The sequence below is a fragment of the Panthera leo genome, chromosome A2, assembly GCF_018350215.1.
Source record: "Panthera leo isolate Ple1 chromosome A2, P.leo_Ple1_pat1.1, whole genome shotgun sequence".
NCBI lineage: Eukaryota > Metazoa > Chordata > Mammalia > Carnivora > Felidae > Panthera > Panthera leo.
The window spans coordinates 40,264,779-40,291,148 of NC_056680.1; the positions used below are offsets into that span (position 1 = coordinate 40,264,779).

At 44.6% G+C, this 26,370-nt stretch overlaps 1 protein-coding gene across 2 annotated transcripts in view; it reads right to left on the reverse strand.

Annotated features, from left to right (window-relative positions):
* Positions 1-823: 823 nt before the first annotated feature.
* Positions 824-26,370, reverse strand: part of PDZRN3 (PDZ domain containing ring finger 3) — a 241,105-nt gene continuing 215,558 nt past the window's right edge. For both annotated transcript variants that reach the window (XM_042929990.1, XM_042929991.1), the window contains 7 exons: positions 21,865-22,112; positions 18,738-18,825; positions 8,628-8,726; positions 7,485-7,547; positions 5,594-5,695; positions 3,909-4,025; positions 824-3,221 (listed from right to left, as the gene is read on the reverse strand). In XM_042929990.1, the coding sequence (XP_042785924.1) occupies positions 1,665-3,221; positions 3,909-4,025; positions 5,594-5,695; positions 7,485-7,547; positions 8,628-8,726; positions 18,738-18,825; positions 21,865-22,112 (2,274 nt within the window). In that variant the 3' untranslated portion in view covers positions 824-1,664. The remainder of the gene's footprint in view (positions 3,222-3,908; positions 4,026-5,593; positions 5,696-7,484; positions 7,548-8,627; positions 8,727-18,737; positions 18,826-21,864; positions 22,113-26,370) is intronic.

Below are 26,370 nucleotides of genomic sequence, written 5' to 3' on the forward strand. Positions count from 1 at the left end.
GTCTTACCTTCATGACATTGTTCTGTTGCCCAGTGTGACTGACTCCTAGTCAGTCTCAAGATTTTAGCCTCAAAGAAGGCATTTTGGTTGAAGTAGGGGACAGGGGAGGAATATATGAGATGCCTACACACCTGGTCATTTCAATCACATTTTTGGCCAGATCAGGGAATAAACCAGATGTCAGACATCATCGCAAATGAAAATGACACCCTTCCAAATCCTATCTTGATTTTTTTTCAGTAGGTATTATAGCTGCAATTGGTGTCAACACCAGAGCCAGGGAACAATTTGTAGCAAATTCATTATTTAAGACCCTGGGGGTTGTTGGGATTTTAAAACATACCAGTTTTGAAACCCACTCATTTTGGTGACTTATGTTATTCTGTGGCAATACCAGATAATTTGCAGAAATGGAAAGTTGGGGCTAGCCACCCAGAGGTGTTTTACTGGCAGGCAGTAATGGTTGCAATAGACCAAAGAGATTTCGTTGTAAACATGACCCTGATTGATAAACTTGCTCCTACTCATTCTTATCTACAGGATAAATGGGCCAGGTTGAGGCTTTCTGCAAGACAGGAGTCAAAATGGAGGATTAAATGGTGAGTTTGATGCCTTATTCTTTCTTCACTGATAGACATTTGTTTCACGTCTGTCTTTGGGTTTTGGGCAGAATGCAGGTATTGGATGATCTGACTTATATATTCGCAAGGAAGTAGATAATGTAATGGAAGTAAAAAATAAACACTGAAAAAGGCTTTTATTTTATCAGCACCACTGCAAAAAAAAATGAGGAATCACTTCAAAACATGTCAAATAGAAAATAATAATTTATTTTAACTTCATTTTACTTAATGTTTGTAACTAATCATGATTTCATGAGCTTGCTTGTAAAACTCTGTCCCTTCAAATCTACAAAGCAAAGGTTTACTACAATGAGCACTTAAAATTCCACAAACCATCTCCATCCACAACTTTCCTGTACATGCAAATTCTTCCATTGGGCTGCAATATTTGCAAACATGCTTTAAACTTCCATAAAGCTGCATGATATTTTGCTTTCTGTTAAAACCTTTACACACTCTTGGGAACTTTAACCAGAAAAATGTTTAAATGTGTATCCCAACTCTAAACACTGCTGGTTTGGTTATGTATATTAAATCATTAACCACACAGTTTGGTAGTGTTGAGTTGAAGCCTTGACCTAAATTATATATTAATGGTCACTCATATGAAACACATCCAACAAAGTAACATTATAAAATAGAGTTCCATTAAAAATACACACTGGCAGTTGTATCTGTGTTTTCGGCAGGGAAAAAAAAAAGCGTGTTTAACTTTTTTATATGAATATAGTTTTAAACAAATTATTCTGTGAAAGTATGCTTAATAAAAAGATCTTTTTGAAATTTAAACACTTTATGTAAAAGGTAGGAAGTAAAAAAGTACAATTGCTATTTGAAAAAAGCTCTGTTTGTTAATATTGCCTTTGTTAAGGGTGGTTTTTCTCCACTTAAAATAGAGCTAGTTGCAGAGCTGGCCAATCTGGACTATAAACAGGATGACCGTATTTATCTTATATACAAAAACTTGCCGCATTGAACGAGGCAGGAATTTCTACCCCAACGGTAGCGTTCTCTTTTATGTACACGACGCAGAAGTGAAAATTATACAGTAGTCACGGATAAGAAGGAATTGTATACTCTCGTGCCATCTGGTGATTTTGTGCCGTGGGTTAAGAGTTCCTGGATTGTCATCCAATTATCAAATATCTTTTTATTCCTCTTCTTCATCATCTTTTTGTGGCTCAGTTCAAGGATGTTCATCTCCTTCCTGTCGTCGGCCGCTTGCTGCTCCTTGAGGCAATCCAGCCGGCTCTGCATCATGAACTCGCGCCTGCGCCTCTGCTCCTTGGCCTTCACCACGTGCTGCTTCCTCTCCTCTTTGCTCCAGTAGCGCCCCAGCTTGAGCTCGCTCACCGCATCGTCGTCGGTGGTCATGCCGCTGCGCTCCTCGCGGATCTTGAGGGCGCGCTCCCGCAGCAGGCGGTCCCGCACCGGCCGCTTGGTGATGTAGCGCGTGCCGTCGCTGCGGACCTTCACTTTCCACTCCATCCTGGCTTCCGCCTGGCCGGCCGAGTTCAGGTCCTTGCACATGCTCACCAGGCTCATCTGGCTCTGCGCGTACTCCACGGCCGACTTCTGCTGGATCAGCTGCATGTAGCTCTGGTAGTGCTGCGCGTGCGCTGGGATGTGGGCGTGTTTGTAGGGCGAGTGGGGGAAGGGGGACAGGTACGAGCCGGCCAGCTTCGGGGCGGGGCTGGGACTCCCGCTGTCATCGCTGGGCCTCCGCTCCCTGCTCTCGGGGGCCTGGCTGGTCCCCAGCTCTTGAGGAGGAGGGGGGCTGTAGCTGGCGCTGCCCACCTCGGGATCTTCGGTGATGGCCAGCAGGTTCTTTGGGGACGGCCCGTAAGCTTCCGTGGTCCCCACGGCCCCCTCGCTGCTGCCCTCTGCCACTCTCCTCAAGGAGTTGTCGGGGGACATTTCCAAGGTGAGCGGGGTGCTCCGGCAGCTCTCCCCCGTGTTGTAGGCGCTCGAGCTGTCTTTGTCGGATTTCTCCGGGAGCTCGGTGATGTCCGACAGCTCGTGCCTGCGGACGTCGATACTGGTGTTGTAGTTGCGGAAGCCGCTGTTGTGCAGCATCCAGGACTCGCGGTACTGCTCCCGGAGCTGCTGCATCTTGTGCGCGCGCACGATGCTCAGGCATTCCAGCTCGATGCTGCGCAGCTCCTCGTTCAGCAGCTCCAGCTCTTTGTCCACGCTCTCGGGGTCGCTCTTGCTGGCGTCCAGGGGGCTACTGGCGTAGTACAGGCTGTAGGGGTTGCTGTTCTTGGCCTGGCACTTGAGCTCCAGGAGCTCCCGGAAGCGCTCGCACTCGTCCACGGGGATGCCCAGGTAGTCGGCGTCAGCGCAGTCAGCAGACAGGAAGGACTCATTGCTAAACGGCAGGTCGCCGCTGCCCAGGGTGTCCTGGCTGCAAGTGAGCTTCCTCTGCCCGGCCAGCGGGGTGGATGACGCGGTGGCGTCGTCGACGTTGTTCTCCTGCTCTGAGCTCTCATCGTTGCGTGTGCTCTCGTCTGTCCGTCCCACGCCGCTGTCCTTCTCGTGCTGATTGGACAGGATGGTGGCGGTGTCTGTGGTTCCCCCGTCTTCCTCATGCTTCTTCTGTAACAAGAACAAACGGCCAAAATGAGGGAGGCCCCGCCCGTGGTTACCAGGTTCCACCTTTCCTGTAGGGCAAGGGTTTTTCAGGACAGGGCTTTCTAAGGCTCAGGGGCAGCATATGGGATCAGTACTAGTTCAACGATCTGGCCAGATTGACTGGTGCTAAACTCCTACACTTCTCCTCCTCACTTTTCCTGTCTAAGCAGAGGGGAAGAGTCACTTTACCTCAGTGAATGATCCTAGCCATTCAAGGTCCCAGTGCATGGAGAGCAGGAAGCCTACAGGGCCTTATTACTCAATTAGTACTTTATCAGGACTCTGACCACGGAGGGGGAACGGAAGGGGGCTAAAACAATCTAAGCAGCTCAGGCAACACCCAGGGAATTGCTCTACTTTTGAAAACATGACTTCATGTTTTCTGACCTGCTTTAGAGCTGGCCCGTGTGTTTTCCCAACAGCCAGCAAGTCAGCTGTACCTCCCATTACTGCTCAGCTTTAAAAGCCAAGCTGCACTCCCTTGGCCGGTGAGAGTATCAGCTTGCATTTTGTTGGTGTGCAAACAGAAAAGCACTTCATTTTCTTGCTGCCTTCCGGGCCGGTGGGTTTCTGATGGTCTTTCACATCATGAGGGAGATGGAGGGTGCACATTTTGCCATCGCTCAGAGGGGTGAGGGGCCGTGGCCTTACCTGCTGCAGCATGCTGGCGGTGAACTGCATGGCCTGCTGGTGTTGCTCCTCAAGCATGTCCATGTGCAGGTGGTCCAGAAAGTCGTTTCTGTCATCGTCCATCCAGCCCTCGTCCAGCTGCGGAGAAGAAGCAACAGCCACCACAGGCCTCAGAAAAGATTCCTTTTGTTTTCATTTTACTTACTTTTTAAAACCAAGGATATTACCCTGGGAGAAGGGGAGAAGGCTCCCTCTTGCAGGAGTCATCAAAGTGCAATGTGCCCGTTGGTTTGGTGTCCATCAGAAAACTGGCATCTTTCACGTGAAAGAGACCTTCGACCCTATACCATGTCTGGCCAAGTCTCTGGTGTCCATGGTTTTATTTTTGCAGGGTGACACCCTTGCATCCCTAGCAGCTACCGTCAGTGGAGCAGGCCCGCTGTGTTCGGGGGGTCAGGTCGGGCCAGCCCTGTCTCCTGGCCTACACACAAGGTTAGCAGGCCCTGAAGAGTGTCTAGTTGTGGTATGGGAAGAGTTCTTTTTGACACAGAAAATAGGTGTGCTAAAACTAGCTGCCTGGGGCAAGGCTCATCACTCGTTATTAGGCCAGGATCTTCCTAGCACAGACTCTTCAGGGAGCTGAGATCTTACAGCCCGTGGGCTGAATGTGGCCTGCTGTTTGTGGCCACTTCTGTGCTCCAGTGGCAGAGTCTAGCAATTGCACTGGAGACTATATGGCCCCCAAAGCCAAACATATTTATTATTTGGCCTTTTGAGAAAAAGAAAGAAAATAAGAATAGTTCTTTAGTTTTATAAAATAAAAATTGTATTTGCTGTGTAAGATGTACATCGTGATTTAACATACATAAATGTAGTGCAATGATTCCTACAATCCACCTAATAACATAGCATTTCCTCACACAGCTACTTTTTTCGTGTGATGAGACTATCTAAACTCTCAGCCAAGCTGTAGTAGCTATGCAGTGTTACTGACCACAGCCATCATGTGGTAGGTTCCCTTGGCTCTTGGGTTAGAATTGATGTCCACACAGTGGATCTAGGCTGAAACATTTGTCAAACTTTAGAAACTCAAACATCTTGATGGTTATGACCCCGGCTGTGTTTTCCATTCCGTTATATTTCCTTCTCCTCCCTCATTCCCATGCTAATGAGCCTGCTGGGCCTGTGGTATAAATGCCAGGCTGCATGTCAGGGGTCTCCTTACACAGATTTTAGGTCACATCAAATGAGACTACTTTTTCAGGGTACATAGTGCCTTCAAATTCAAACTCAATGCTTGGGCAGTGGTCCATAGGGCCAACAGACTTGGGTTTTTGGTTTTAGAAGCACAGACCCAGGGCGCCTCGGTGGCTCAGTTGGTTGCAGGTCAGCTCAGATCATGATCTCACAGTCTGTGAGTTTGAGCTCCACGTCGGGCTCTGTGCTGATGGCTCGGAGCCTGCTTGGGGTTCTGTGTCTCCCTCTCTCTGCCCCTCCCCTGCTCATGCTCTATGTCTCAAAAATATTGTATGGAAACCAATCTGACAATAAATTGCATATTAAAAAAAAAAAAAGAAACCCAAATGCTCAGTATGCCACGGACTTCAACTTTGTATATTAAAGATTTAATAAAATGAAGGAGATCCAAATAAAAAAATAAATTTAAGAAATACAGACCCTGCTTCATTGGCAGCAAGTTGACTCACCTGGAGTTCAGGCCTTGCAATCAGCAAAGAAAAGTTCTTGTTTTCTTCACTGGTTAGAAGAGCCACAGCCTCTTCACGGTTCTGCACCTCTATCCCATTAATCTTTAAAAAAAAAAGAAAAGTGATGAGGCATCGGAGGGGTGGACAACAGCATAATTAGTTCACCCAAAATCATTCCGTACTGTTCCAGGCGGCTGTGTCACCCAGTCACAGCTGGAACACCGAACTTCCACAGAGCTTGAAAAGGATGCTCATTTTCAGAAGGAAAGGCCCTGCTCAGACTAGTCTGTCACTGTGACAGGTGTACAAGGCTACTAATGTGGAAGCTCCTTGAACAGAAGTCGCTGAGACTCCAGAAGGCAGACTGAGAAAAATCACCATGTTGTGAAGAGGGAACAGCTGAGCAATTTCATCAGACAGAATACTCAGGCAGGAACCGAAAGGGAATTATTACACTCATTATTACAGATCTTTTCAGAGAATATGGGAGAAAAAGCAGCAGCAGGTGTGATGTGACCACTACGGAAGGGGAAGGCACATAAGGAAATGGCATTACATGTGGTGTTTTGGGTGCCCGTTTGGTACCTGAACCTTTTTTAGGTGGGACGGAAAGTCTAGTGAGGGGGACTCTCTCACACCTGGTATGGAGGTGTTAGTCCCAAGGCAGAGGATTCCTCCAGGGGGCACAGGGATGGTCCCACTGAACAGGAAGGTGAGCCTGCCACTCAACTCCTTATGCCAGGGAACCAGGAGGCAGCAAAGGGGTGACTTGGGGTGACTGAACCCAGTTACCAGTGGAGAGAGGCAGGGCCATGTCCGGAACCCAGTACTTCCATGCCCCGTAGTGAAGGCTAATGGAAAGCTACAGCATCCCCAAACACAGGACTGCAGGTGCATCAGCACATTTAGGAATCAAGGTCTGGGTTACTCTACCAGGAAAGGGTTCTTAAGCAGCTGAGGTTTGGGATGAAGTCTGAGGAAATGCAGAATAAGCAGTGGAAGAAGAAAATAAAAATTACTCGTGGTGAGGGGTGTAATGGCAGATATAAACATGGTGGGTTAGAAATGAGATGGTGTGACTGAGAAGAGGCAGACGCTAAGCCCTGTGGCAAAGAATCTCAATTTCTGTGAGATTAAAACAGACTGCTGTTGAAACAAGCCAGTCTCATTTTGGGTCCAAAGAGCATTCGGGGTCCTGGTGAAGAAACTACCCATAGAAGCCATTCTATGGTATGGTGGCATTCAACTCATGAAATTTAAAATGCTTCTCCATCTATCTTACTAAATTTGCCCAAGATGTTTCTATTTTCGGGGCAAGACCAACCTTGACACATGTGCTCCAAAATTAAATTTTAATAAAAGGGAGGAGGCACCTGGGTGGCTCAGTCAGTTAAACATGGGACTTCGGCTCAGGTCATGATCTCACTGTTCGTGGGTTCGAGCCCCACGTTGGGCTCTGTGCTGACAGCTCACAGCCTGGAGCCTGCTTCAGATTCTGTGTCTCCCTCTCTCAAAAATAAAAAACATTAAAAAAATTTTTAAAACAAGAATTATTTTGGTTCACAAGTGGCCAAGATTACTGGCTTGACCTGGGCCCCTGCTGGGTGGTCTTTGACCAAAGAGAATGAAAGGAAATGAGGTTCGCCTTCTGTAAGGTGCTGGGGCACTCTCTCCCGTTTGTCCTAGGCCTCCCCACTCCCTGATGCATCTTACTTTCTGGGGCTTGTGATTCACTCATTCATTTAACTTGTCTGGCCTCACTATATACCACATCTGATTTGGTAATCCTGGTTCTTTAACCTCTTCAGCCCTAAAGCTATTGACGTAATCCATAAAATGTGCTCTCCACTGTCAGGCAGGGGATGAAGCTGCTGGCTGGAAGCTGACGTACCTGGATAATGCGATCTCCTTCTCGGATGCGCCCATCCTTGGCCGCGATGCTGTTGGGGTCGATCTGAAACAACACAATGAATATGTCAGCACAGAATGGAAAACTAAGACACGTATAGAAATAAACAAGACTTAGTGTCATGCAAGGAGAGACCAGCATGGATCGCTCTGTTTCCAAGTCCTTTCCTGGGCGTGCTCTCGGATGCTTGCATAGCATCCCTGTTACGTGGCAGTGTGTGCAGACCCTGGGGACTTAAGGGATGGAGAGGCACAGCTGACTTGTGTTGCATTCACAGAAATGAAAACCAGTGTGATGCAGAACAGGTTCAAGGGTACCCTTCGCTATGTTGTTCATCATCAGCCATTGCCTTGATTATTGTACTAAATGCTTCAATTTTGGAAAACAACTTTAAAAACAAAATATAATTGAGACAGACAGGATTAAGTATGGGAAAAATCCCTCCAAATTCAGTCATAGAGGACCTTCTTAAGCTTGGTGAACATAGTACATCCAAAGGAATAATTATTAAGCCTAGTAAACATAACACTTTGTTCTTCCCACAGAGAGAGGTTTTATTTCCTCACGCAGTTGAGTGTCTGTGCTTGCAGACATGGGAGTATATGGGAAGGGATCCATACTGACAGCAGTGGCTTTGCATTGTCTTCTCTAATAAGATCAAAATAGCTTCCATCTATGTACTTTGAAGATGCATTTAACTTACATGAAATCAACTATATACACATTCAACCAAAAGGAAAAAAAAAAGAGTAAGAGATAAAGAAATATTTTAAAAAGTGTAAATGATTCCATCCACCATCCCATTCAATGAACACGAGAAGGGAAATGTGAATCTGCTCTTCTTCCCCTGGGGCTGAACACACAAAACCATGTAAACGGCTCCGTTTTATGGCCGATTTGCAGGCTTCTCCAGGGTAATTTTGCCTTATGTGCTGACATTTGAACTTAACTCCCATGTAAAGACGTAACTCCAAGGACTGTGTGATGAAGGGGACAAAGACATTTGTGTCTTTCCAAAGACTTCTCAATGAGCCAGAGGTAAGGCTGGGTAATATATAATAGAAAAAAAAAACAAAACCCTCCTCTGGTCTTGAGACGATAGTTAGAAATACTCAGCCTTCATACCTCACTTATATAAATCCCAATGTCCTCTTCATCGTCTGTCCGGTAGCACACTGTGAGGCCCAGCTTGTCCTGGCTGTTCATTCTGTAGAGGTCTACTTCCTAGACAAAGAAAGGGCATTTCTAGTGAGCCTCAGAAGGCGGGGGGGGGGGGAGGGGAGGGGAGGGCTGGGAAGGGTCAAAGGCTTAAAAAATATTTTGTTTCAATGATGAACTGGATTTCTTTGTATTTGAGTGTGTAGAGCGGTTAACTTACTAAACAAAAAGTGATTATGGACACAGGATCAATGCCCACGGCATTTCTAACCTTTCAGTCAATATAAAGTCATTTTGAAAATAGTTATTTTATTGATCCCCCAAAAGAAAAATTACCTATATTTCACTCAATGTCAAGACTTCTGGGGTAGGGCTTTTAAAAAGCATTTTTTCAATGTCTGCCACAAACGAGAATATTTCCAAAGGCCCAAACCATCCAGCCATTTCAGTACAAATGTTTCCAATGTGTTCAGTTAGATTATTTCACGTTGCATTCCCTTAACATTCACAGTAATAGAACTTGCAAACAGATTACACATAAATTGATCCAAGAAAGGAGGGTAACGTGATAGCACGCAACTAATGCTTTCCACAACAGCTGTGATATTTACAGTCGAGAAATTAGTTTCAGCCGCTATTACCGCAAATTAAATAAGATAAAAGCAAAGTGAGCCCAAATGTGAGACACATGAGCACTGGGAACGTCCCTGTATATGCCAGTTAGTCTGCGCTTCAGAATGAAGTCAGAACTTTGAAAATTGTTGGAGCCTTGGGACGAAGTTCTGGGTTTTCTGCAAGTATTAATAGGCCACATTGCCTTCTCTCCCACACTGCCAACTACCCCGATGACATTCTGCAGCAGTAAGCCACAGGCCTGTTTGAAGGGCTGCCTGATAAGGTCTCTACCAGGTCTCTTGGCCTGGTTTTTACTGTTGACTGCTTGCCAACCAGGAGGGTGAAGGCACTCAGAGAGAATGGGACTTCGAAACCACGGTCTCTGGGGACCACTTCCTCTCTCTCTACTCTTCCTGGCAGGTAAGGATGCACTTGTTTTTGTGGGAAAGCTCAAAGCAGTTATACAACAGATACTTCCTGAACCCTCCCTTGTGAAAGGCAGGGTACCCAACACCATGGACATTTTCAAGGCTGAAGAATAGCGGGTACAAATGTCCTGGGCCAGTAATGCCAAAGCCCTGTGTGCAAGGGAGAGAGAGGCAGGCCGAGCATGGCCAGGTATGAGGACAGATTAGGTGGGACCCCATAGGCCAGCGTGAAGAGCTCTGATCTTACCTCAGCATCGTGGGAACCAGTGAAAAAGTTTTAAGTGACGACTGTCCCAATCTGACTAGTTTCCGCAGAATTTCTGGCTGACAGATGGGAGTATCATGTGGTGGTAAAGAATTGGGGCTGTGAAGACAGGCTGACCTGTGTTCAGATCCCAAATCCACCTCCTTCTAGTATCTTTGTCATGTACTTGTTGCTGTATCTAAGTGTCACTAGGAATTGCCACCCTGCTGCCTTAGGCAGGGTCAAGACTCATTGAGGTTAAGGCATGCAGAACTCTTAGCACAATGCCTGGCCTACAGAAAGCCAATAGGAAATGGGAGTGTAATAATTACTGCAGGGGTGTTTACGTGCCTCAAGTCCCAGAAATTGCTTATAGCAGAGTGGGTACATCTGCCTCACCCCCCCATAAGATGGCTTTATTTCCTGAACACTGACATGTTAGACTTCTAATTATAGCTTTAGCAATATGGCAAATTTTCATTAAATGAAATCCCTTTCATTTCTGATACTTGAATTGGATGGAAATTTCTCATGTTTTGAGAACTGGACTTAAGCACAGTAATGGGGGAAGTGTGAGTTTAAGGGTCACTATTTAACTACAAGGGCCAATTCTTCCCAAATCCTTTGGAGTAACCAAATTGCATACCTCAAATATATTGTTAGTCACACATCCTCCTCTTATGTTTCAAACACATGCCCACATCTGTCTCAGGTTACTCTTCATTTGGGTCTGGGTAAGAGCAAAGACTCTCTCTGTTTTAGCCCTTCCCAAGGTTAGTGCAAATCAGCGGAATTTCCTGATGATTTGTTTGGGTCCAAATGCACAACTGTAGCCAAATGCTACTACCACAGAGCCCTGTGCTATGTATCACGGTGGAAGCCAGATGGTTTTGGAACAGGTCCATGTGCAACCAAAGCAGAGAGAGAGAAATGGAAAGGTTATAGGAAGAAAAATGAGCCAATAAATGTTGTGATATTCCTTTTAACAGAATTGAAAACAGTAATATGAGTTATAGCTTTTTCCAAATAATTGAGCCACCAAGGTGAATATCTAAGCATAAAAGATATCAGAGTTCACATGTGCTTCCAAGTGTGGTTGTGAGGAAGTCAGTGCAGGCATTGAAGGAAGTGTTCAGAAACTATTACAGCATTTGGTCATAATATCCAAGAACAAGATTTGCAGGCTTGTCTCATTGGCCAAATTGTCTATCGGTTCAGGTACTATGGACTCAAGTGGCAAGCTGTATATGGGGTGAGCTATATGGTCTCACATGGTACAACCACATATTGGTAACACACTGAAAATTAAACCAACTGGTCGACCTGGTCATCATCGTTTTTCATTGCAGACAGTCTGAGAAGCACAGCTCTGTGAGGACTCCATTTTGAGAACCCAGGAAAGTGAAAAGTCTAGAAATCATGTTTTAGAAAAGAACAGCATAATGTACTATGGTTATTCAAATGAAGAAGGAAGACTCATAAGGAATGTGACAGCTGAAGGTCTGCTATGTAAAAAATGATTACCTTTATTTGGCCTAGTTCCCAACATGTAGTCAGCTATCTTAAGGGCTAAGTAAATGATTTCGATAAAAACCTAACGTGAAAATCATTTCTACTATGTTTTTTCAGTTAGTGTTTTGACTGACAGATAAGTTGGAAAACGATGGAACTATAAATGTGGACATTAGTTGATGTTGCCATTGGTAGGGGGACTGTTTCCCTTCTGAATCTGCCAGTTCCTTTCAACAAATCTTTGATAACCAGGGAGAAAACTTTCTTGCAACAAAATGTCAGACTGGTGGTACAAAATGTCAGACTTGAGGAATACATCCTCAAGTGTTAGTTGCTTTAAAACAATATTCCTGAATCCCTGATAAGTGAATCAAAGATACTACATTATACTCTCCTTGAACACATTTTATATTCTGTCATTAACCCCACATGTGATTAGCCGGTTAATAATAGTTTTCCAATAAATACTGTTGGAAATTACACACAATACATGATGGTCAAACATTCCCACTTTTTTGCAAGGGAGACAAGAGGTTCTCATTACCCCATCTACTCCTAGGTAGTGATGCACTGAGAATGCAGTGCTCCCTTCCTACAGCAGAAAGATTTAGCCGACATTGCATTTAGCCTTTAAATCCTATTGCAAATCCTCCCAGGGCAGACTGTGAGGGTGACAGTCACATTTTCACTTTGGCCAGATTTGACTTAAATATCACAAAAGCCAAATTCCATCCTTGACATGGATACGAAGCTGGTTCTAGCATGACACCCACACCATGTGGCAGGGCAGAGCACAGAAGCCAGCTCTAATCTGAAACACTTGCCTTGAGAATGTTAAAGCTTTGTCTTCCAGCCCCAATTCCACTTGGCTATGAAGCAAACTTTAGGACTTGCTTTCTAAAAGAGATTCAAGAATGGGAGGGTAATTCTAGTTTAAGGCTAGTCCTTTGGGAACAGCTTTCTGTCTTAGAAATCATCTGGTTTTAAAAAGGATGAGTGGTACCGGATGAATAATGTTGATATTACATTTCAAGCAATAATAAAGGAAGGGGTATTCTGGAGTTTACTCCAGGTATGTACTTGACATTGATATTACCTAGGATGGCTTGGGCTATAATGTTTCCTTGTGTTAGCTGGATCTTGTGAGGAGCTCTAAACAAAAGCCAGGAAAATTTCATTAAGAAGGCATATGGTGTAACTTAGCTATGGTCACTCAATTTCCAAGGAGTGATTCAACATCCTAAAAAAGAGCCTGGTTGCTAATAGCTAAGCAAAGAGCAAACCATAAAAGGTTTTCAGAAGCTCTAGAAAAACAGCATAGTAAGTAAGAACTGCTACCACTACCATCTTGACTCTCTCTAAATCTGAGTTTTATCTTGGGTGCTTCTAAAGAAGATTATATTAAGGCAACAGTAGCTGTGTAATAACGTGTGCAGTAAAAAAGGATCTAGCCAAATACACTGTGCACAGTAGGTGCTCAAAATTCAATAAAAGAGCTTGAGATTGCAAGGCAGAAAAAAATCCAAATGAAAACCAATCCTGGCTCTGCCACTCACAAGCTAGACTGTCCTGGGAAAGTCACTTCACTTCTCTGAAACTTCTCAGCTATTCTACAATTTCATAACCAGATATGGTGTTTGGGGGCTTAGCAGACAGTTCTCCAAGCTCAATGGGTGGTTTGTAAATTCTCAACATCGCATTCTGACTCCAAGCTAAAGGCAGAGCCTTACGCAACTGAGCACATCACTGAAAGCTTAGAGGTTATCAATACATATCTGTCTGTGATGATGGAGATAAGATTTCAAAGAAGACCATTAATCAAACTGGTATGAATAATGTATTAGCATTATCTGGATTACAGCTCCCCCACCACCGGTGTCCTGTTGCTTACTGGTCTAGATGGACTGTTGGATAAAAATGAACTGCTAAGCCTGACATTTCAGATGAAATTGAAACGATAGCCCAATTAAGAGAATTAATGGGGCCATTCCACCTGGGTGATTCAAGCTTTCTGTTTCAACGTCAGCCACTTTAATCAGAGGGGATCCTAGAGACTAATTTCAATGGCTTATCCCACTCTGGGAAGACGAGTCACTGAAGCATAACTCTACCTTATCAGTTCAGAACTGCTGTGCATATTTCTTTAAATTATCTCAACCCTTTCTGTGTCTGCATAGGGCTAAATGCAACACAGAGGTGTCTCTAAACAGGCTGCACTTCCCTTCAAAAACTTTCATTTGAGATACGGTAACAAGGTATTTATTCCTTCACTCAACAAATGTTCACAAGTTACCTACTATGTGCCAAGCGCTATCCAGGCATGAGGAGTGTAGGTGCGAACGATTTGGACAAGAGCCCAGCTCTCATGGGACTTGTATTCTAGTGGAGGAGCCAGACAATAAGTAAGAGATGGCACTAATGGGGCAGGGATGCTGTGCTCGGGAAGCCTCCCTGGAGGTGACATTTGGACAAAAGGCGGTGCCAGACTGGGCCACGCTAAGATCTAGGCAGGGGCTATTTGGACCAAGAGAAGAGTGGGTGGAAGGTTTTGGTGTGTACATAGTAGTCTGAAGAATGGTAAAGTGCTGATTATACTAATAGGGTGAGGAGGCCAACTCAGGGAAGGCAGGGCTGACTGTGGAAGGTTCCCCGGAGAAACCCTTAAAGGCTAAAGAAAAAAGTATAGATTCGCTGAGGCATCCTGTATCTTCTTCAGGACAATTTCAAATCCCTAATGATCTACTTAGATTATTCAAATGAAACCAGGTTTGGAGGTCATTTTAGTCTCCCCGTTGAAACTAGCTTTCTTCTCTTTTCTCACCTCAAAATTACATCATCAGAACACAACATAGGTGAGGGGAGCCTCACAGCCTGGAGAGGTGGCTACTGATGAAGCAACTGGGAAATTAAAACAATAGATTAAGGAAAAAACCTTCTTCAGACCTCTATTTTCCTTCTTAATTGCCTACAGGAAGATCTAGAACAGGTGTTCAGTACCTGAAAATTTATGGGTAATTATGTGGCTGCTCAACCCTTGGGTATACTTGGGTATAATCCTTTTAGCTTTACACAGTTTCACAATAACAGGGAATTGACACTTGCCTAAATACGATCATTTTGTGTGCTTTAAAAGACAGAACATCTGTTTTTCTCTACGCGTGTGCTTCAGTATTATCCCAATACACTCATGTAGTTTCCTCCTATATAATAATCCATGGAACTAGTTATCTTTCAAAAGGTGTGGAACGTTGATGTCATTCGATGTAGAGGCTGAGTGGTGTGTTAACAGTGGACCCCCAACCCAAAACACACTCTTTTTGTAATCTCACCCCAAAGTGGGGGAATACAAGGGGATGGAATGTAGCAGAGACAGACTAGACTGTTGGCTGTTCTAAGAAATCTCTGAAAAGCAGGAGATGACAGGTATGTGCCAGTCTCCCTAAAAACCGGGTCTGTTTTAGCAAACCCAATTGTTGGCACTGAGGTTGGTTTATTAACATTCTGGAACTGACCAGACTACCTTCCAAAGCCTCTGAAACAGGGCAGTACTGGAGGTACAGACATCGTTCTCTTCCTGAGAAAATGCAACAGTAAGCTCCAGGAAGACTCTGGAGTCTTTCCCACTGGACTTAGAATAGACCTTTCATCCAAAACCACCAGGTTCACTTTATGAGATGTGCTTAGTTAAGAGAAATCACCTGGTGACAACTAAGCTGGTAAGAACAAAAGTCCAAATGTGAGAGCAGCCTTCCTGCCTGGCATGGACTCATGACCATATATTGGTTTTCTCAGAAGATGCCAAGCTCACGTCTGACAATCCTAATGGCTAATGAGCCACAAGGGGCTTCAACTCCTTAAGTGCAAGCAGGGTGGTGACTTCCTGATTTGGCATTTCTGGCACCAGTGTATTCAGTGTAACAGATGATCAGTGAAAGCAGGCAAGTAGAAATGAAAATAATCATGGATTTAGCAAAGTCTCAAGGCATCAAAGGTCCAACTTAAAACATTCAACTAATCTCTTAAATATTTGGGGTTTTTGGCCTCTGCTTTTTAATCATGAAAAGAAGAAAGTCTTAGCATAGTGCTGCATGTCTACAGGGGGTGGAGTCATTTCTAGTCCATAGGACTTCACTCTGCCCCGGGGAAGCGTAGATGGCATTGGAGTCTTGGAGGCACATCTTTACATGAGAGTGGATGAAATGGGCAACCAAAGCCCCACTGCTTTGACCCATGACAAGAGCACACGGAAGCTTGGACTTCTTCACCTCGACGTCAGGCCTCCTCCAGCTTTAATGTGCAACGAGGCACCCGGACATCTTGTTAAAATGCAGATTCTGACTTGGTAGTTTTAAACGCCAAGATTCTGCATTTCTTGCCTTCTCCCAGGTGATTCTGTGCTGTTCCTATCACACATTTTGAATAACAAGGTTCTAGGGAACGGTTTTAGAGTGGCGTCTACCAAAAGCAAGATGTTTGAAGATAGTTCACACTGAGAAAGTTACTTCGTTTACTAAGGCAGACTCAGTCTGGCTAGTCTTAACAGATCTTTAACACAAGCCAATCTCTTAAGAAAGAGAAAAAGAAGGAGTAGGGCAAATCAGCCCCAGGCTCCCAGTCCTTGCCAGGCACCACCAATTAACACTAGGATGCAGTAACACTGCCTTATGTCCACTGTCTATATTGTATAGCACCTTCTATTTATGGCAGTGATGCTGATTTTCTGTTGGAGATAGTTATAGAGAATTTCCTTTAGAATAAATTTACCTTGGTTTAAGTGAGTTGGGTTAAAGCAAAATAGAAAGTAAACAATGATTCTGGTGGTATTCAGATGTAACAAACTGTAAGGCAGAATGGGCCAGATTGGACAGATACTGTAGGAACTCAATGACCTTCCAGAAACCATCTGCAGGCTTTTTTAGACATGAGCATGTTTCTAGGAAGAAACCATAGCTTCCATCAGGCTCTCGAAAGTGTTAGACACTAAAATAGAACTCAAGAACTCACTGCTATCAACTCAAGTTTAACTAAGTGCCCATGACTTACCAAGTCTACACTATACAGCTGACTCTTGAACAACATGGGTTTCAACTGTGTGGGTCCACCTACATGTGGACTGTTTTCGATAACTACAATAAGGTACTGGAAGAAATGTATTTTCTCTCCCTTATTTTCTTTTCTCTACTTACCCAATTACAAGAATACAGTATACAACACATGTAACATACAAAATACGTGTTATTCAACTGTTTATGTTACTGGGAAGGCTTCTGGTCAATGGTAAGCTAATAGTTAAGTTTTTGGAGATTGAAAATGTAGACGTGGATTTTAGACTGTGTAGGAGGTCGGCACTCTTAATCCCTGTGTTGTTCAAAGGTCAAATGGGCTCCATAAATCTAGCTCCTGAGATATTTAATAGCTTTCTAAAGACCTCTGTCACAATTACATTGATCATCAAAAAGCAGTGTTGTCCTATAAAGATTATTAAATAGCCCTTCTTCTTGTAAAGCACCGTTCCAGAGAATTCTAGACCCAGGAAATGTTAACAGGTACCTGGCCAAAGAGAAACTGTTAGAGGAAGAGAAGTAGGTGTGCATAATTCTGCCTATTCAATTTTCTCCCCCTCTCCAGGGCATTTACCATGCTTTTTAATGTATTCAAGACTGACAAGTCCTCTATGACAAAAATCTGTTCACTGTGGTTCGCTCTGACAGTTCTCAAACATAGGTGATGTGGAACCACCTTTGCGAACACTGTGTATTAACACCATAAGAGCTAGCGTCCTAGGGGAGGCACTGGCTGCTTCATGAACTGGCCCTGAAGTTGGGGCGATGAGCCAAGTATAAATAAAAGGCAGAATCCTTAATTTCCTTGAAAGGCACAAGGCTACATTTCATGTAGCAGTCAGTGGATGGCAAGTGCTGTGGTCTACAGTTGATGACAAGCAGGAACCCCGGCAGTTTATAGAGTCAGAATTTCTGCCATTCCAGTTTAGACCATATGCATTTAGCAGGACATTTAAATTTTCAAAAAGAAATGTCCCGGAGTCAGTCATGACTTTAGTGCCAAATACACTGATTTTCTGCATTGGGCTATACGGGAGCAACCAGCGAAGACATTATTTGCACACTTCTTCAGCTGCTGTTCTGGAACAAAAACCCTTGGTAACTGTAAGGAAACCTGGACAAACACAGCTGTTTTCCACTTGTCTGCTGCTCAGCAACTCATCAACCTCACAGGTGTTGGTTGGTAGCCCAGATTACACGATGGTTGGCCATACAGCTGAATAAAGCATTACGGGACTTTTCCTGGCTTACCTTCTGATGGTGACACAGGGTTTACCCTTGACATCACGAATCTTTCTCAAAGGTCCCAATTATCCTATTCCGTAAAGTCACTTTTCAAAAAATGCTCTTGTATTTTTTGAAAATACTATGAAATACAGGAATCAGTGTTTACACAAAAGCATAAATAAATATATCTTGAAAGTTGGCTTTTCTCTTATTTTCTATCACTCTTACTAAATCACAAATGAGAACAACAACTCTGTAAACTGATGTCCTCCAGGGGAGATGGGAGGGGGGACAGGTGATAGTGGAGGGGTATTAAGAGCATACTTACCGTGACAGGCACTGCGGTGCGTACAGAACTGCTGAATCACTATATCGTACACCTGAAACTAACCTAACACCGCAAGGTAGTTATACTGGAATAAAAATAAATTGAAAAAACCTGAGAGGCCAGTGTGACTACACATCATCTAGAATCTTGAGTCCTATTTGGCCTCAAGTAACACTTAAGGAGAGCCATGGATTTTCTAATTTTTTCAAGCTCAGTGTTAGTAAACTTTGGGCAAGCGCTTTGGTGTTGGTGTGGGCTAGCTAATCATTTATCCACCTATTCTTGCCTCTGAGTACAAAAGGTGATGACTTCAAGAGCAGAAAGGTAGGGAAGCTCACTGTAGTTGCAAGAATGTGTGGACTTGAGAGCCTGATGAAAAGGAGATTACACGAATTCAAAGATCTACAACAGGACTTACTACCCTATCATTTAAGTAATTTTAAAAAAATCCTCCATTTCTGCTTTGTGATCCAATTGTTATGCTCTGTTTTGAAGGGAGTTGGGAGAAAAGCTCAATTACGCCTTTAAATGCATGAGTGAAAGTAGTTCTTGTACAAAAATCCACTCACAGTGGCTATTTTACTAACATCCATAAACTACACTTAAAGGGAACTTGTCAGTCTTGGGAAGGAGCCCTAAATCTAGACAGGCTGTGCTTACCTCCAACTCCAGCTCCTCCCTGTCCATGTCCTGATGGATGCTTCCAATGTAGTCATTGGGGTCATAGTACTCGTGGGCTGAGGGATGCCTGCAAACAGAAGAGAGACCTTTCAGGCCCCTTGCACTTGGAAGTAGCTGCTTTCATTCCCCCCCTCCCCCCGCCCCGTGACAAGGGTCCGTTGTGATGTGGCACAAATTCTCCAGGGTGCTGTCTCAGCTTGCTTCTCCCTGCCTGTGTTTCCCAGCAGGGTCAGGATCTGCACTAAAGTCTGTCCCCTTGGAAGAAGATGGAGATGACAGTGGGACAGCCTTAGGTGCTCCCAGGGACCATCCCCCAGTTGACTAGTCATGTGGGTCAACAGGACTCATTTCTGGTTTTGTTTTTTTTTATGTTTATTTATTTTGAGAGAGAGTGTGAGTGGGGAAGGGGCAGAAAGAGATGGACAGAGAGAATCCCAAGCAGGCTCTGTACTGTCAGCACAGAGCCCAGTGCAGGGCCTGAACTCACCAACTGTGAGATCATGACCTGAGCCAAAACCAGGAGTCGGACACTTAACCGACTGAGCCACCCAGGCACTCCAAGAGGACTCATTTCTAACTCGAGGTTGGAGACATACTCCTATTTCCTGTTTATTGCTTCACCGATGGATTTTATCTTTGGGGAGAAAAAGGCTGGGCTTCAGGCTACATTCAAAGACATGTGTTGGCCTCTGAGTCAGGTCCAAAGGGACTGTGACAAAAAGTGCTATGCTGTCATCTAGGACAGTGTTTTCACAACTTTTGTCATTGTTCCCCAACAAGGAATACATTTGGCATGAAAACCTTGTATGCACATACAGGTATATAATGAGCATACATACATGCACACATAAAATACATGAGTGATAAGCACACATGCATAGGCAGCCACTGCTCAGAGAACAGAAGCTTGAGTCTCTCTCTAGGACAACAGATGTGAAACACTATTTACAGAAACACTATACTATTTACACTATTTACAGAACCCACCAGCTCTCTGGAAATAACATTAACCGAACGTCTAGAAGCAAAGGCAGTGGGAATGATAAGAGGCTCGGCCGGCAACTCTGAAAGGTGCCAGATGTGGGTGGCAAGTTTCAGCCTGATTGTTGACTGTGGGCTCAAACCTTCTTGTTCTCAAAGGTCACCACAGCAATCGATGGGCTCTGGTCTTCCCTCCCACGCACTTACTTTTGAAAAAACAGACCAGACATGAATGGTCATTCCAACGAGGGCTGGCTTTCAGTTTTCTGGACCTATCAGGGCCTATCAGGTAAACATACTGCCAGCACTTAAGGGGCTTTTAGTACTGAGGATGCTGTTGGAAGGCCTGGGCTTTCAAGCATCAAGTTAACACTCCCCTTTCAATCCCGATGCGTACTCTTGCTCTCCTCTGACCTTGCAGCCAGAACCTGGTCTGACCTCTGCACTCTACTGACATTTCTCAAGTTTCCCCTTGGGGGTAAGTCATGTCATGTTAACTAGACTTAAGAGGAAATTACAGGTCTGGTTTCTAAAAGGCCCATCACTGTGACAGTTCACCATCTGAGAGTCAGGACTTGCCATAAAGGCCTCATCAATACTGGGAGGCAGTTTTGGTCTATAAAGTCAAATAACTGGCATGAATGATGGTACTCAGTGAATCAGGCAATTCTTTCACAGGACCAACTGGGACGCAACCGAGCAGCGGTGACTAAGAGCTGGGAGTTGAGGTGATGCGGGACCTGCCTTTCAATCTGGCTGCCTACGTAAGCTGAGGAGAACGGGTGAGCATGTGAGTTCCCCACTGCATGGGAGGGGCACTCGTGAGGCATAAATGAGCTAACAGTTCTTTGCACACTACCATGCGCCCTGAGCATGGATGTGATCGGTGGCCCCTCCTTTCCCCTTACACACTGTCCACTGCAGCGGAGATGACTTTGTCGGGCCTGGGCAATCGACCCTGGGTTCCTATAACGGCTAACGGATAGCACCACGGGATGAAAGGCAAGCCTCTGTCTGGCACCTGACAGAACCACAGAACCACGTGTGCTCACTCCTGCTTCTGAGTTACTAGCAGAAACCCAACAGGTATCACTCAGAAGTTTGCCACAGAAGAGGAAAAACGCCCTTTAAAATAAAGCACAAGTCAATGATCTGAACAAGGAGCAAGACAGGAAGAGCTGGGAGTGACTCTCACATCACCTAGAGAGGCTGAGGTGGGGAAGTGGACACATTGCCCTCAAATATGCAAAATCACAAGGGAAAAGCTACGTTAAAGGGGCCGTCTTCTCAGCCAGTGGTCTGTCTTAAAAAATGTCTTGCTCTTCATTTTCTTCCCCTAAATATTTAATCTGTCACTGAATTAATGATGATTGCTGCTGCCACTTATTAGGGAGAAATTCCCACACATTATTTCCTTTAATCCAACACTGTACTCTAAATGCTATTACTATTTTTCCTCTATTAACACAGGGATAAAGTAAATTACTCCAGCTGCCCAGCTAGGGATGAGTCTGAGCATCGGGCTTGTCTGACTGAAGGCTCTGAGCTCCTCTGTATCTCTGGCAGGAAGGAAGGTAAGAGGAGAGTCATGTGGAGGGTGATTAATGTGGGGTGTTGGACCGCAGCTGTTACTTAATCGGTAAATTCGGTACTTATATGAGGCACGTGTGGGCTTATTAACACAGATCCAGGTTTGAAACGAGACCCAAGAAAGCAGAACGCACACCTTCAGGGCTCTCTTTACGCTCCCAACGTACTTTGTTGTCTATTTAAAAGAATCATCAGCATTCCCTCTAGTTTTAACGCCAAATCTTCACATTGCCATTTGTGGTGATTACATTTTATTCTGAAATAACTTTGACGACATTTGTAAGTCATTTTGTTTTGGGAATATAATTTGAGTAACTCTGCTCCAGGGTTATAATAAAGTAATTAATATGTCGGTGCGGTTTTGAGCAGGATTCAATTGACTGCCTCTATAAACGATAAAGTTAAGCATGGGCAACGTGGAGGAAAATTGTAAGAGACATCAGTTTTTTTTCACCACATGGAAGGGAAGAAACCAGCTTCACTGGGCTACTTTACCACACTTAACACGTTAGCGTTGTATGGTCACGTGACTTACTCCTCTGGCAGGAGATAGGGATCCAACACAGGTGGGGTGGGAGAGGACATCTTCGTGAGAGCCATGATGTGCTCGAAGGTGATGTCGGTCTGGGTTCCTGTGTCCACCAGCTGCGACTCGGATGGAGGCGTGAACATTTTGGTCCGTGGGGTTCTCCTCAACACCTGTACCACAATGGGCTCTTTGGCCGTCTTGAAAGCTTCCACAGCCTGGTCATGAGTTGCTCTGGATAAGTCTTTGCCGTTGACCTGTGGAAAAATATTTAGGGTGAGAGAGGCTTATAGTCAAGCAGAAGCAGGGAAGATTGTTCTCCTGGGTGAACGCATAAAAATAACAACTCGAGGGTGTCCGACAATTGCAGTTCTCTCTGGTTTAGGTTTCCTAAGGAATGCCTAGTGGGATGGGAATGAGTTTGAAAGACTCCAGATCTGGTATTAAATAATAAATCTCACAGTGGGGAAGTCTTGGCTTCCTACTGGGATGTCTTTAACACAGGTTCATCACCTGCTAATGTTGCCTGTGAGAGAAAAGAGCAGCCTCGGGGCTCCGAGCCTTTATCAGGCAATAATAGCTAACTGGAAATTAATTACATTGTTATGTTTTAATGGGGTGTATTATGTCAGGTGACATTAGCTTTCCTTTTATGGGAGTGATAGGAAGTTTTCTTTTTAAATGCTTTGCTTTTTTTTTTTTCCTTTCAAAAAAAGTCAATTAGAAATACTCAGGAAATGATAATCCAGGCCGTAGGTGGATATGGCCGCTATCAAGGAAGTACACAAATGGCTGGCATTCTGGCTGACGTTCGGGAAACGACAGCTAGTGTGACTGCGGTCCTGTTTCTCCCTGTGTACGGCCTTTGCTGCAGCCGCATCCCCAGTGCCTGTGTTTACTGAGTGTCTACCGTCTACGGCATGACTTCCATGAAGCCACCGCTCAACCCTTCTCTCAACATAGCCTGGGAAGTTGGCAGAGCAAAAATCACGTCCATCTCCCTCCTCCGACAGCCTCGAATAAACCACAAGAGATCACCTATGTAGTGGTGGGTCGCAACTCTGTACCACTGGAAAGAATCCTGGAGGCAGCATCCGATAAAAACTCAGTCAACACGGCTATCTTTAGCACGGCTTGCGCAAGAGGAAACAGAAGCCAGAACCTTATTTCTAGAAATGAAGCCATTCCCAGCAACCTGTTAGCCCAACTATTTAACTGACCCCACGTTCCAACAGTCTGATAATGTCAAGTGGCAGCACTGCATGCGAGTTATCAGGCTCCGGCATATTTCAATATTTTTCCCCAAGCGGTTGGTTTGCTTTTTTAAAGTCAGATATAAGATGACTGTATAGGAACCAAATTCTGCAGCATATACGTCTGCAAACGTTCCTCAGCTTCTCACATCTCTGGAAAACACTGACAAGTTCATGTCACTTAACACAGGAAGTCCTGAATTTAAACCTCTTAGATTAATATTCCATTTTTTCAATAGGCATGTTTGTAGTATTTCTTTATAAATGTCAAAATGAACCCTGAGCCTTTTCTTGTCTGACATACACATCCTCCCCTTAGCCCCCGTCCCCCCATTATCTTGTACTTCAAAGCACACTGACAGTTAGGGTCCCTCCTCTGAGGCAGAGGGCACTTTGGTTTCTTTGTCCGAGCAGAACACGAGTATTGATTACGCAGCCATTCTTCTATTTTTGCTAAGCCCCTTCACTCGGGCCCTACAGGGACAAGAACTCTCAGGACCGAGTGTCTTGTAAACAACTGCTGGGTTAAAGAATAGATGTCGGACTCTTTCCTTGTAATGAAGCCCAAGTGCATTGTGCCAGTGGAGATTATTAATGATCTGGATTCAATCTACTTAAGTAATTTGCTTACATCACAAGGGAGTCACGGAACAAGAACCCTGGGCTACACAATGGTTCAAATGCACCCTTCGCCGAAGCACCATTCGCTCTCAATCAAGAGCCCTGCTTCCTCGACCCGCGAGGATGGGCAACACCGGGGTTTAACACCCCAACTGTCTTCACCCCTCCTCCCTTAAGAAGGGGGTAAAAGGACACAAAGGAGTTCTTTCCAGCTTTCCAAACAGCTGACCGTCTTGACCCCCTCCTTGCTCAGAGCCCAGCGTGCTGAAGGCTTGGGCTGGGAAGGAAGGGGGAGGGGGGGGGTGGTTCAACAGCAAGGTGGAGATCTGTAAACTTCATGCTGTGGCAGAAACTCTGAGCCGTACTTTCCACTAGTGCCTGACACCAAGAGTCAAGTAAAACAGGAATTTACAGTGTGATAGTCAATTTGTACCCAGGTTAAATTAACGCCAGAGGCACCACGGGCAGGAGATGTAGGTGTGGCCCAGGCCAGCTAGCCACGCTCGTCCTCTGCCCTCAGTAGTCAGTCTAAGGCTGGCTCGTACCACATGTAGTTTTTACCCCCAATGAACTCAAACGTGAAGACTTTTGAATGGGTCTCGCAAGATATATCCAATCTATGCTTTCTCTATTGACACGTAAATACCAGGCCTTTTGCCGAAAGGGAATGAACAAGAGATTTTCTTCCAGGAGTCTTTTAGTTGTGTCTGAAAAAGAATCCATCCTAGGAGTCTACTTTTTTTTTTTTTAAGTTTTATTTATTTTGAGAGAGAGAGAGTGCAAGCAGGGGAGGGGCTGAAAAAGAGGGAGAATCTCAAGCAGGCTCTGCACTATCAGTGCAGACAGAGTCCATGTAAGGCTCGACCTCATGAAACTTCGAGATCATGACCTGAGCTTAAACCAAGAGTCAAACGCTTAACTGACTGAGCCACTCAGGTGCCCTTAGGAGTCTGGTTTTTAAATATACAATTAGGTCTTGCAAATACAACAGCAGACGATGTCAGCTACCTGGTCAACTAGCATCCCTCCTTGACCCATGTACTTCCTCTCTGCTGAGAGAGATTAGATTTTGTTTCCTTTCCACCAGATCAGAGAGCTTTCCCTCCTGGGGAGACTGAGGTGTGGGTCTGATTGACTTGGACCCATTGTGATCGTCTTGTTCCTTCAGTGATGGATTTAAGCACGGGCAGGCAACATACTTCTTCTGACTAGTAGGATAAGACTGGGAATCTTTTGAGGTTTTGTTTGTTCTTAAAATAGGACACGAAGTAGGAATGGCCCTTTTCTGCCTCTGGGCAGGTCATCTGCATGTGTTGCTTAAACTCAGGGGAGTATGTTGGGATCATGTTAAGAGCCAGTCTCTGAGGCCAGATTAACAACATACTGAGGGAATCAGAGCAGAAAAATGGGAGAACTGGGGTCTCTGATGATATCACTGAGCAAATGAACTAACCAAGCTTAGAACCTCTTACCCCGAAATTTCTTATCATATTCAATACCACATTCCTTATCATTTAGACTACTTTAACCATTTTAACTTAAATCTTCACTGCTTGCAGCCCAGAACATCCCAGTAGGTGTAAATATCACACAAATGTATTGTAAAATTAGGCAGGAATGTATTCTGATGTGTTCCTAGACACATCCTTCTATCTGTATAAAAGAATTTGTGAAAATGCTTTTCTGATTGGGAGTGGATCTTAATCAGCTCATTTTTATAGAAAAGTGATGGCAAATATTAGATTTTATACATCAGTGCTACAAGACTGAGCAGATGTTTAAATGGTACCTACAAAAAGAAACACTAAGGACCCATGTGAATTAGTCTAAGCTAAGAGGATTCTCGGGGGCAGACAGCTGCCTTGCGTCTCCATGCACACAGTTACAAAAAGCAGGAAGGCTTTTCCAACCCCTTCCCACCTCTGACATTGTTAAAAGGCGCTGGTCCGACAACATCCATAACATCTCTACAGCCTAGGTTGAAGGAAAGCAATGGCAAAGCCAAAGGGGGAGGCCTGGAATGTTGGGGTGACTGTGAAGTGACGTTCCGTCCCCCTCCGGGACGTCAGTTCCACATATGGCTGAACTCCAAAGAGAGGCCTTTCTGGCACCTGTGCCCACCAGAACAGTTTCAGGAGCCCAGTGCCATGTGTGTATTCTAATCAAAGGCAGTTCCATTAAAGCCTGTGCACCATCTAAATGAGCTCCTCCTTCCTTAGGTTACAGCTCAGGGATGGAGTGCACAGGGTCTGTGACTTTGAGACCCCACAGGGGTGGGGTCCTGATTGTGGGCTTTGGACAACTTGACTATTCTGAGTCTCAGTTACCTCATATGCAAAATAAATGTAATTATAGTATTGTGCCTCTTAGGGTTATTATAAAGTTTAGTGAGATAATGTACTTGTAGTGCCTCACATGCAAATAATAGGAAATTTACTAAGATACTAGTACTAATGGGGATCCTATACCAGAATAGTCACATTTTCCCCAAGAGAAAATCATCTATAAATCAAAGCAGCAAAATGCAGCTTAATTAGGTAGTCTTAAGAGACATTTGTGTACTGAAAGGCTCCCTACCTATCTCCTGTTCCCAGACTACCAACATATACATTAATATTTTCAAGTCCTCGAGTTTGGATTC